The sequence below is a fragment of the Gigantopelta aegis genome, chromosome 10 (assembly GCF_016097555.1).
Source record: "Gigantopelta aegis isolate Gae_Host chromosome 10, Gae_host_genome, whole genome shotgun sequence".
In the NCBI taxonomy this organism is placed as follows: Eukaryota; Metazoa; Mollusca; class Gastropoda; order Neomphalida; family Peltospiridae; genus Gigantopelta; species Gigantopelta aegis.
This window is the reverse complement of record NC_054708.1, coordinates 50,533,094-50,546,001: the sequence shown is the minus strand read 5'-3', so window position 1 is coordinate 50,546,001 and position 12,908 is coordinate 50,533,094. Positions and strand designations below refer to the sequence as shown.

Genomic DNA, 12,908 nt, shown 5'->3' with positions numbered 1-12,908 from the left:
CGGAGAACCAGTCAACTGAATTATTATAAAAACATTTTGGTTGTTTCACAAACATTACATTTTTGACATTCTGAAATAATACACCGCAAAAGTTAGGTTGCCAGGCGGGTGAACTCAAGATAAGGTTTTGACTTGCCAAACTTGAATGCACACCCTGTTATAGTCCCCTTCAGTTGGACTAATAACTATTATACCCTCTCCATGAAGTTCTGCATCACATTCATCTTCTACAGATGAATTTTGTCTAATCATAAATTACAAAATTATAAATATTCTTTTGAAAATGAAGGAAGAAAATAACAAAATACAGTAATCATAATAATGTCTTATCCCTCCCAAATACCCCAACAAAAACAACAACACAAAAAACAACAAACACTTTAAATATAGAAAAAAGGTGTAACATCTTTGTTAATTTTAATTTCCATTACAGTTGGTAACAATCTTATTGGGCGTCAACAAACAGGAAAATAAAACGGTAAAATTAACTGATGGTATTTAAAAAAAAAAATCTGAAAATTGTCAAACATCATAAAGTTTAAAATGTCATCAAATTAAAAAGTTAGTTTCATGATGACAAGTAAAAACTGTTATTTTAGCTTCGTTTCATAAATCAACAGTTGAACCAACCTCACAAAGTAAAAGAATTTAATACTAAAAATCTGTCACAGCAACTTATTTGATTGGAAATGGTAAACAAGATATTTCACATCACCTGGACCAGCTATTGTGACTAAAGGATATAAATAAAAGGCGTGAGACAGGAAATACAAATTATATGAATGATCTATTCAAAATAGTTAACTAATTTGAGAATGCAACTTTAAAGGCATAATATCACAAACCAATGACCTATTTAATTATATAAAGTGCATCTACATAACCATCATATTCCACTTCTCAATATTTTGCAAAAATAATTAATTATAGTGATGTCCCATCAATCAGAAATATCAATTACATTTTGGAACAGAGGTGTGACATATTTTGAGTCATGTGACAGGTAACCCTTGTCTAACCGTACAGTATCTAAAAGGATTACTGTACTGAGAGAGCGTGACATTTTGGGTTGTACAATAGCAAGGTTTGGCATCCCAAACAAATGTACTTCCAATTTATAATCCACATTTAAATAAGGCCCTGTAAATCTGTCATAATATGCCTTTGGTAAAAAATTCAGAATTTGTTCTTAAAAGTACATCATTTAACTTTAAGTGCCATATTTCATGAAACAATAATTGAAAATGTGCTGTTAGTTGGAGTAACCAATAGCTTCATAACAAAACATATAGCACAAATATAATACAAATGGAACAAATCTAAGGAGGATATCCATCTAAACAATAATTGTCAAAGAAAGTGTTTGCAAACCATGTACACAATAAACATATGAATAGTTTAGGTGCAAAACGCGATATATCCATTTTTTATTTTCAGTTAAAATGACTTTTTCAATTGGCGTATATCGCATTTTGATGAATAAACCCGGGATTTACCCAATGCAATTTCATAAGGATCAATCACGTTTTGCAGCAAATCAGCGGGCCTACGATTAGCCCTTACCGACATACAATAATGGCTTTAACTAAAAAAAGAAAGAAAATGGGTTTATATCGCGTTTTGTGCCTGAACTCTTCATATATATTGCAACAATTTTGAGTTCTGCTAAAGCAATAAATGTCCCCTACAGGTCCCAACAAACTTTCTATCTTCAAAGTTAAAGGGCCATAACTGTGAAACATTTGGTAAATAGCCATGAAAGTCAAATTTTATCTGTAACAGTACATAATAAAGCTACATACAAAATGTCAGCTCAGTATCTTGAAGCACTGCTAAAAACAAGTCTAGACAACAAATTTCTGTTAAATCCTAAGTTCAAAATTTCAGCTCAATATACAGAGGCGAAAAAGAAGTCTGAAAAATTATGGAGACACAGACGGTTGGCAGCAAAACCTATAGTTCCTTTCAGTTGGACCGGTAGGGGACTAATATAATGGCAAGTTCTTCTCTCAATTTGTATGGCTATGTACATTGTACTTCAAGGTGTACTTATACTTTTTACATTTTAGAACAAAAAATATTATTATTCAACTTTGACAGCACACAAGGGTTCATGGATTTGGTGCCCATCACCTTTTACCTTCAAGTGGCAACACTCTTTTTAGAACAGTGACAGACACTGTAATGATTTTATGTCTGGTCAGTCTGCAGCAATTTGTCTTTTTCATACATAATTGGATTAAATAAACATTTAATTTTGTGAGAAGTTGATACTAACAGAAAGAAAAAAGTGGTTTCCCACTACCCAATACAATACATTTTTGAACATCCCTGAAGAAGGCTCTCTTAGAAATTGTTCCAGTAGACCATATTCATTTGATAAAACAACATTTTAACTACAATAATAACAGCAGCAGCATTTTGAGTTTTAGTTTGTTGGAAGAAACACTGTTGGATATGTGTGTCAGTGATTACAGTCTTATGACCGTGATTACAGTCTTATGACCTTGATTAGTGCAATAAATTTCAATCTGTTTAACATTCAATCATAATACAAAAGTTCACAATACAAATCTTAATTTTTAGGAGGCATGACAACAAACAAAATCTTTCTTTTTGCACATTCGTTTCTCATAACCATCTGTTGATGTACGTTAATCATGATTTATATTACAGTTGTTCTCTCAGCTATGGCTCCGCTGAAATTACACTCAACAAAATTAATTTGTGGCCAGTAGATATTTTGAGCATTTTTCTTTAAATACAAATTACAGCTTCTTACGTTGTAAAGTGTCAATATTGTGATGTTTTTAAAGTGATGTTTTTAAAGGAACAATCCGATCAAAAATGAACTGTGTTGAAAAGATACATACCCAGACCACCAACACATACTGACAGTTTAACATATGAAAAATGCATAATTTTAGAATTAAAAAACCCCAGGATTATTCCTGTTAACTGGGGGGGCTGCCATTTTGTTTATTTTTCATCACCTCTGATACTCCAGCTTGGAAGGGAAGGGAAGCGAAGTCGGCTTGGGTAAACTATTCCTGTAATGGCTGTATGCAAAGAGTAAACAAACACAGTAATTTAAGTCAAGGTGCTTTGATAAGGCCGACTTGGAACTATACATATTTCAATGTGTATTAATAGAAGGGTTTTTGTAGTTTTTATAAATGCACAAAACCCACATTGTTTGCAAGATATTTGCTTGTAGCAGAGTTCATATTTTACTAAAACAATGTTTAGAAGTCATCAGCGATCAAAACTTTCTAAAATATTATGACATTTGTATAAAGAATTGCAAAAAGAAATACTGGCCCATAATTATGTCGAGTATATAACAAATGACCAAACCTTTTTTTCTGCTGGAACCAGATGTCATCAAATGCTAGTCTTATAACATCAGGACCAAATACAGCCCTCTATGGTAACTTTTTCATCTAGGAGCCAGATGGCGTATACTTGTATTTTTATATAGATAGTATGAAATGTTTTAGTAGCCAAATGAAAAAAATTGTCTCAATGTAGAGGGCTGAAATGACTGAAATTTTAGCCATGTATACATCTACAACCAAACACTATTCCATCACTAACACATCTGCTTTATTTTCACACAGACTACTACCTTTGCCATTCTCATGGTGCATCTCTTACACATATTACAGTCCTCTCTATACAAATTAAATCAACAAAGTAACATTTCAAATGAAAGTATCCAACGATCAATGGCCGGAGAGCACGTAAGTCTACTTCCGTCCGCGACGCCCTCTCCTCGCTCTGGGAGTGCGACCTGTGCCTCTGGGAGACACTGCCACTGGTGAACTGCCAACCTCTTCAGCGTCAAAAGAATCAACATCAGCACCATCTTCTTCATTCACTGCTTTCACCTTCTCAGTCGCCTCATCAGATGCCTTCTCAGTCACCTTCTCAGTCTCCTCATCAGACGCCTCTTTGGACAGATCCACCATTTCTGTGTCATCACCATTAACAATGTCGTTATCGTCATTGTCACCTTCCTGCGACAGCAGACGATCCTCTTCCAGCTTCAGGTCGGCATCCTCCACCACCATGTCATCATCTTGCTTCAGCATGTCCTCGTCGTCATCCTTCGTCTGATCCTCATCATCCGAATCATTTTTGGCAACATCAGTTTCTAGCTGATTTTCAGATTTTAGAGTAACCATTTCTTGCAGATCCTCAGAGTTTTCAGCGTCTTTTTCTTGCTCATCTTCAAATCGTGCATCATCGGTTTCTTGCATATCCTCAGATTCCGCAGAGTGCTTTTCTAGTTCCTTGGATTTCTCAGCATCAGATTCTTTGTTCTCCACTTTTGATTCAGTTTCCTCTTTTCCTTCCTCAGTTTGTACCTCATTTGTCTTTGTTTCTGTGGGTGATGAAGTTACTACCTGCTTAGTAGTACTTGCTTTGCTTTTTACTAGCAGTCTAGCCTTCTGTAAAACATAATAAAACCAACACGAGTTAGACACAGAAACAATATTATTTGCTGACCATAATAAAATATTTATTTCACTACCTTGACATCAGGCTGCTTAAACTTCAACTTTGTTACACCAGTTGTGGAGCACTGGATGAATGACAAATAGTCCAATGGGCCCACCGACATGGAAGATCCTAGACCAAGTGCTGAGAAATACTGAGGTCATTTTAATGACACATAGTGTACTAGTAGTGATTTAAGCTTAACAAAAAGAAGTCTTCCAATCTGCATGTTTAATGATAGACCACAGCACTTACCTTCCACTTATCGAAGTGAGGCTGTGACTTGCAATGTGTAACCTTTGCCGCTGTTTCATTGTTGTAGAATTTATGACAAAGTTTGCAAAAGAATCCAGTGACTGATACCACAAAGTTCTGACCTGAAAACAATTAAATATGACAGACTGTAACAAACAAAACTAAAACAAAATGAATATGTCAGACAGTAAAAAAACCCTAAAAAACCTAAAACAGAATGAAAATTTCAGACAGTAAAAACAACAACAAACAGAATGAACATGTCAAACTGTAAAAAAACAAAACAAACAGAATGAATATTTCAGATTGTAACAAACAAAACTAAAACAATGAATATGTCAGACTGTAACAAAACTAAAACAGAATGAAAATCAAACTGACAAGTCAAATATTTTTCACAAATATTTGGAAGTAACATATTCTAAATTATTATCCTAGCTGTACATTTTTTAAAGATTTTTCTAAAAAGTAATATTTAATGGGTTTTTTACAACACTCATGGCTCTGTTTTACAATCACATCAAAGCTGCAATCTCATGTTATTATAATAATTATTTAATCATATAGAATAGAGAACACTTTTAAAATTCAAGTGACACACCATTCTTCAATATTTTTTAAATAGTGGAAAATCTAGGTCACATAGTAATACATTAACTTGCTATTAACAATCAACACGCAAAATGCTTTTTCCAATTTTTAAAGTAGTAATATATTAAAAATAATGCAACACAGGGCTCGCGCTGTCGGTAGCCAAATTAGCCATTGGCTAATTTTTACAAAAAATGGCTAATAAAATTTTCAAGTGGCTAAAATTTTGGCTAAGCCATTTTCTGTCTTCTGATGTGAACAATCGGTTACATAATCTATCCGACACCTCAAAACATAATAATAATACCAAATATTCCAATTAGCGTAATAGCAATCACGCGACCGGTAACAAAAAAATGCAGAATTCAGTGTAGGCCTTATAATGTTTGCTTATTTCAATAATCACAGTTATTAATTTTAACGGCATGCATTCAGCATGTATGACAGCAATGTCTGGAAGATCTGTATCTTGTTATTTTTACTTTGTAAAATCTTTGAACCGAAGTAATAAAAACAGCCTGACAATGCGTGTCAATTTTAATACACATGCCAGTTCAGGGCCGAAAGACATGTAGGCTATCTCAAGGGCCGAGTTCAGCCAGACCGAGCGAAAACAAAACGTTCGCTAGACTGGTTTGTGCGCTTCACGTTAAACCAAATGGACATGATGAACACCAATCAAATAGTTCGCGAACGTTAGGAAGAACATTCGTTGGCTGAACGGAGGACAGCTATCGGTGCGAATATACGTCACGCTTCAGAGTCAGCCGACACCCGCGTGTCAAGAGACATCGTTGCCATGGGCGTACATAATGGGTTTGACCGAACCCCTACTGAAATCGCTTTTTTTAATAATTTAATATATCTGACATTGATATCTGACATTATTATATACTCTTCAAAAAAAGAAACGCAAAAGGGTACAAATGGGTTATAACTCCGATTTTATGTTTCCTACCGGTTCATGCTTTGTGAATATAAGGTCATTGCATGTCCCAAACACATTCCCACGGTTACATTCGATAAAACGCAGCTACTGTACAATAAAGTTCCAAAATGTGAATATTCGCAAAAACGCAGCCACATGCAAACCATGTCACCACTGCACGTGCAACATGAACACCGACAGTATAAAAGTGCAGGATGTTCGCTTGCCTGGCCTCTGTATCTGGCCGACAGTTGACAATCCAGGACATGCCACGTCTCAGTGAACCGCAGAGAAACAATGCCATCGGCCGACTAGACGCAGGCGAATTCAGAACGGCCGTTGCCAGGGCATTCCATGTGTCCCCAAGCACCATCTCCAGACTGTGGGACCGTTACCAGCAACATGGATCAACACGTGACCTCCCTAGATCCGGTCGACCACGGGTCACTACCCCCGGGCAGGACCGCTACATCCGGGTACGCTACCTTCGGGAACGATTGACTACTGCCACCTCCACAGCCGCAGCAATACCAGGTCTGCGCAGGATATCCGACCAGACTGTACGGAACCACCTACGTGAGGTAGGAATTCGTGCCAGACGTCCAGTTCGAGGTGTCATCTTAACACCACAACACCGTCGACTCCGACTGCAGTGGTGCCAGATTCATCGACAATGGCCTCAACTGCGATGGAGACAGGTGTGGTTCAGTGACGAGTCCCGATTTCTGCTCCGACGTCATGATGGAAGATGTCGCGTGTATAGGCGTCGTGGTGAATGTTATGCGTCAAACTGCGTGCAGGAAGTGGACAGATTCGGCGGGGGTAGTGTCATGGTGTGGGCAGCCATCTCACACACTGGCAGAACTGACCTGGTCCACGTGCAGGGCAACCTGAATGCACAGGGCTACATTGACCAGATCCTCCGGCCACACATCGTTCCAGTTATGGCCAACGCCAACGCAGTGTTCCAACATGACAACGCCAGGCCTCACACAGCACGTCTCACAACGGCTTTCCTACAGAACAACAACATTAATGTCCTTCCTTGGCCATCAATATCCCCGGATTTGAACCCAATTGAGCATCTATGGGACGAGTTGGACCGACGCCTCCGACAGCGACAACCACAGCCCCAGATCCTGCCCGAGCTGGCAGCAGCCTTGCAGGCCGAGTGGGCCACCATCCCCCGGGACGTCATCCGTACTCTGGTTGCTTCAATGGGCAGGCGGTGCCAGGCAGTTGTCAACACACGCGGAGGCCACACCCGGTATTGACTCCAGATGACCTTGACCTTGGTGGTGTGTCCTATCACTTACTCACAATGGACTAGAGTGAATTGTGAACAATCCTGCAACATTTGGTAATTATCGGACTCACCATTCAATAATTAAATCAATTCTCCAAATGTTACGACAATGTGGTTTTGCGTTTCTTCTTTTGAAGAGTATATTTACTCAACATAGAAATATATGCCCTATATCTCTGCAATCTATTTTGGAACCCCCCTTTTCAAAATCCTATGTACGCCCATGGTTGCGGACATTAAACAATACGATTACGCAAAAGTAAATCTTGATGTAAATTTGTAGAAAAATAATAGTTGTTCGCATCAATGAATACCTAACTGCAGTTTTTGTTTATTCCTTTGTCTTTGTTAATTTCGTACCCATGGTCGAGAGCATGTACGCAGATCGCGATCGCAGAAAATGAACATGCAGTATTTATACAAATTGCAGTTAAATGTACACTGAATAAAAGTAGTTTACAATACTCATATTTATTAGATAATTTTAGCTATAAATTTGTAAGACTGTGAGGATGACATTTAATAAGTTAGCTGGATTTTAAAAAGATCGTAACTTTTAATTTTATTAAGTTTTTTTTTTAGTTTTTTTTAATGGAGTATACTGTGAAATCGGCATTCTTAGCCGAGGTATTTTGCAAGCAGAAATCACAACAAGCATTTAACACGACGCTGAAATCAACAGCAACAACTTGGCACAAATTATGAAATTGTTTGGGGTGGGGGAAACCAATTTAACCAAATTAACATAAAGATTGCTATTTAAATAAATAATGAGCTCTCTATAAAAAAAGAAGCTTTCAAATGTTTATTTGGGAAAAAAGAAAGAAAGAAAAAACACCCTCCATAAACATCCACCCACCCCCATATTTCTGTATGTTTGTTAATTTAATGTCATAGGCCTTAGAAGTGGGTGTATGGGGTACTGGTTTCAAATTCTGAAGATAATGCATAACCCCATCCCCACCCCACTCCCGCTGAAAAATCAAAGTAATATATTAACTGCCCCTACCCCCATTGAGGTTTTGTTATTCCTATTTATTCCAGTTTGTAGACAATTAGCTGAAAAAGATACATTTTCATATTCATATATAAATACTCTATGTAGTACTGCGTAAAACAAATTTGGCTAAAGCATTTTCAATATGGCTAATAAAAATTCCATTTGGCTAATATTTTGGCTACAGGTATTTTTGATCCAGGGTGAGCCCTGCAACACCCTCATCTATCAATCAAAGCATACAACTATATATACATACACATGTATATATAATATGATGTCAGCAAAAACACACACATTAATAAAATTGTAGCTGTGTTTGTATATTGTGCTATGAAATGACATTAAAAGATGTGGAGTTTGAGTTGATACTTTAAACTGCTCTACAAAGCAAGTAAAATACTCGCCATGGCGACTAAAAACATTCCCTGGTGTCTAAGAAATAAATTCACATTCGCCAGTTGGCGACTGTCCAATAATTTTACTTTAATTTGTAAACACTGTGGACCAGTAGCAATTTATCTTCCATAAAATGTGTTTTCTATTGGTAATTTGTTTGAAAAATAAAAGTTTGAGACATGTTAATCGGACTATGAATAAAAAAAATCCAATATTCAAGAGTAAACATGGTGACGTTAAGTGGGAGGTAATACTTCGTTATGATGTTGTCTCCCTTAACTTGAATATAAAGCCTTTGGAAATCATTCGGCCCCAGTTCAGTTTTGGACCAAGTCGGTCCTGTCCCATTTAGAGTCAGGTTTTTTTAATGTATTAAAATGACATTGTTGAGCCACTGTATGTCCCTACTTGTCTGTTTGAAACTCAAACGTTAATTATTTTAAATGTCGACTTGTATATGTGTTATGCTGTGCTCCAATCGTTTCGTGCTTATCGTGATAACGGGTCCCTCCACGATAACGACGTCTCCAGTCGTGAATGTCGTTTTAATCACGTCGGAAGTCATGTTCACCAGTGGAGGATGAAAACATGTTTCTATTTTCATGACTCGACTTTAGACGGCTTTAAAGACACAACTATTTACAAAACAGTATTTATGGATTTACAAGGCAGTATGTGACGAAAATAAATATTATTTAAGGAACCCGATTGGTAACTACTAGTAACACGATGAAGCCTGGTAGATATTACCACAATGCTTTTATTTAACTTTTAATGAGTACTGCAATTTAAATGCATATTTTAGCAGTGCCATTAAAATAGTAGTTCGCTTAAATTCGTTTAATACAATTATTGGGTACAGAATTTGATAATGATAGTTAATAGTCGTTCACTGTTTTAGTGGAACCGGACACAAACAGTAACTTGTAATTACTATTTAACAACTAGGAATCACCTCTTCACGAGTTCATTCGAATAAAGTCCTAATAACAATTACTGCATTAGTAATGTGCTGTAAAATGGCAGATGAATCGATTTAATGACAAGTATATATTAGCTGGCTACTAAATTTAAATGGCTGGCGACTAAAATATCATACTTTACTGGCCAGGGAAGAGTAAATTTGAACTTGCTTTGCAGAGCACTCTTTATGCGATATTTAACACGTGAACTCATCGTTTTGTGTCAACTGAGTGTAAAGTAAACATTCTGCTAGCCACTGATCATGTCAATTTTGCTTAAGTTTAAACATATATAATTAAATTTCTGTTACATTCACTACAACATAACAACATCCCATTGGACCAGACGTAGCAACAGGAGTTTGTTCATTTCTCGATTCACAGTCTGCGGACGATTTTTCTTGTTCACACCCAATCAACATAAAAGAATAACAGACAATCCTCAACTGACTTACAATCCTTTAAATTTTTATATTTTGGCAGCCAATAAGTGCCAACATTACTTTTTATTACCTAGCTGAATCTAGCAGACAATTCAAGAAGACACGAGTGGCAACTGTGCTCCAAATTGCTTTTTTCCCACCCTAATTTATAATAAATATATACATATGTATTTCCATAATTCAGTTATTTTTACAAATTATCAATAATAAGTGGGATATGGTGGTTATGTAGACGGAAGTATTTTTTGGGCCATATCAAATTTTTTAAGATCATATTTTGTTCAGCCATGATAGTCTGTGATAATACACCTTAAATTTTTTTTTTTTAAATCATAATCATAAAAATTATAAACACCAGGTCAAATGGCAAATCAATTACATTTTTTTATCTTTTCTAATTTGTATACACTTAAGTACTAAAGAATTGTTGAGTTTTTTTATCATTTAAATTGAGAGGCCATTTGTCTTGAGTATTAGACTAATGGCTATAGGTATTTGAGAAATTTGTCTCACTTGTTTAAAATCATAAATAACAAACAATGTCAATGAAAACCAGTCAAGACCTTACCAACAGCCGTGTCAGCATCGTATTTTGGACCAGAATCTTCCTTTTCAGCAGAGTTCGTCTTTGTTGGAATCTTCTTCTTATCTTGCTCCTTCTACAAAACACAATATGTAACCACCATTCAATACTTATCGCACTATATATTCATACAAAACAAAACAAGAGAACGTCATCGCAGGGTTCGAACTTAAGAATTTGCCTCCCAAGGCAATATAAAACAAAATTGCTGTTGGTGAAACGGCTCACCGACGGTAATTTAAAGCCTGGCCGTGGCAATAAAAGAAACCTTTCGAAGCAAATAGATAAGACAGAAAGGTTATTTTACTGTATGAAGACATATTTTAAAAATATACTAATGTTATATTCTGGCAGACAATGTACACCAGGTGTAAACAATTTGCCATCATTGAGGAGTTTTATCGATGGCGCTTTCGTACTGCTGGTGCCATCGTTAAGTTCGAGCCCTGCATTGCAATAAATGATAGAAACACCAAAAAAGAAAATGTACACCTAGTGCACAAATATCCCAAATTTAAAAAAACAACAAAACTATCTTTGTTGTTGTTACTATACTGACATTCAATTTTAATACCCGATTTGTTAAAATTTGTTTCCATTCATTTGTAATAAAAATATTTTTTAAACTTAGTGACCAATTTATCTATTGATATTACAGTGCTTTAACTTGACAAAAAGCACCAACGGCAATTGCTGTCATTGAGATATATAGACGTGGCTTGCAGGGAACATTTTGTTTTTTAAATCTTGATTAGCGATATTTCTAGTCAACTGAAAATTGATTAGCAACTACTGTTTAATGTTTTAAAATTGTGTAGTGACCTCTGAAATTTGCCTAGCGAATTGTGACGTGATACTGAACAAAATGTTCCCTGAGGTTGGGAGCATCACCGATGACTTTTGTGCCACTGGAAACATTTGCTCAGGTAAGCAAGTTTTGCTGTGCGTACACATGACCCAAAATTGTCTGAAATACTCAGGTAAAACTTTTACTTATATGCAAATGTTAATTTGCCTGTGGTCACCAGTAGGTGCAAATTCCAAGTTACACATGTGAGTATATTTACTAATGTATGCAAATGCATTCACATGACCAAATTTACTCAGGTATGCAAATTTGCATATATGTAAACAAATACTCATGTATGCAAATGTGTGCATGTGAACTGTGTTTTAGTGTACATTATCTGCCAGTATATAACATTTGTACATTTGAAATACATCTACTTACAGCAAAATAACCTTTCACATGTTTACTTGCTACAAGCCTTTCTTTTTTTTCTTTTTTTAATTGCCACAGGCAGGTTCAAAATTGTCTGTGGGCCGATAAATTTTTATGTTTAAGCTCTGATATTAAGTTACCAGTGTTAGGAAACAAGTCAGACTAACATTTAAATAACTAGCTATTTTTTAATATTACAAGAATACTATTATTGCATTTAATATATGAAATATATACAACTTTTTTTAACTCCCAAGTTCAAGGACCATAGCTCTGAGAAAAATTGGCTATGAAAATTAAACTTGCACAATTTCTGCCACAGGGTAAAATGGGTATGGCGCTATACCCAAATTGTTTTGCATTGACCTTTTAACAAAATTAATGACTGCACTGGCCGAGGCAAGAAATAGCCCAATGGGCTCCCAGACAGGGATCGATCGTAGACCAACCGTGCATCAAACGAGTGCTTTACCACTGGCCTACATCCTGTCCCAAAAATTGCAATGAAAGTCAAATGAGATCTGTAATAATACATGATAAACATATACACAAAATTTCTGCTCAATATTTTGATGCATTGTGGGGGAAAAAAAGAAGAAGAAGAGTCTGGCAATCTATATGTGGGACAGACAGACGGAGATGAAACCTATAGTCACTTCAGCTGGACCGGTAGGGGACCAATAAAAGCATATAAAATATAATGATTTGTTACTGCAACT

At 36.1% G+C, this 12,908-nt stretch overlaps 1 protein-coding gene across 1 annotated transcript in view; it reads right to left on the bottom strand.

The window, feature by feature from the left end:
- Nucleotides 1–1,553: 1,553 nt before the first annotated feature.
- Nucleotides 1,554–12,908, bottom strand: part of LOC121384560 (glutamic acid-rich protein-like) — a 39,198-nt gene continuing 27,843 nt past the window's right edge. Inside the window, exons 11-13 of the mRNA XM_041515013.1 lie at nt 10,953–11,043; nt 4,759–4,880; nt 1,554–4,454 (exon numbers count right to left, since the gene is read on the bottom strand). Of these exons, the coding sequence (XP_041370947.1) occupies nt 3,750–4,454; nt 4,759–4,880; nt 10,953–11,043 (918 nt within the window). The 3' untranslated portion in view covers nt 1,554–3,749. The remainder of the gene's footprint in view (nt 4,455–4,758; nt 4,881–10,952; nt 11,044–12,908) is intronic.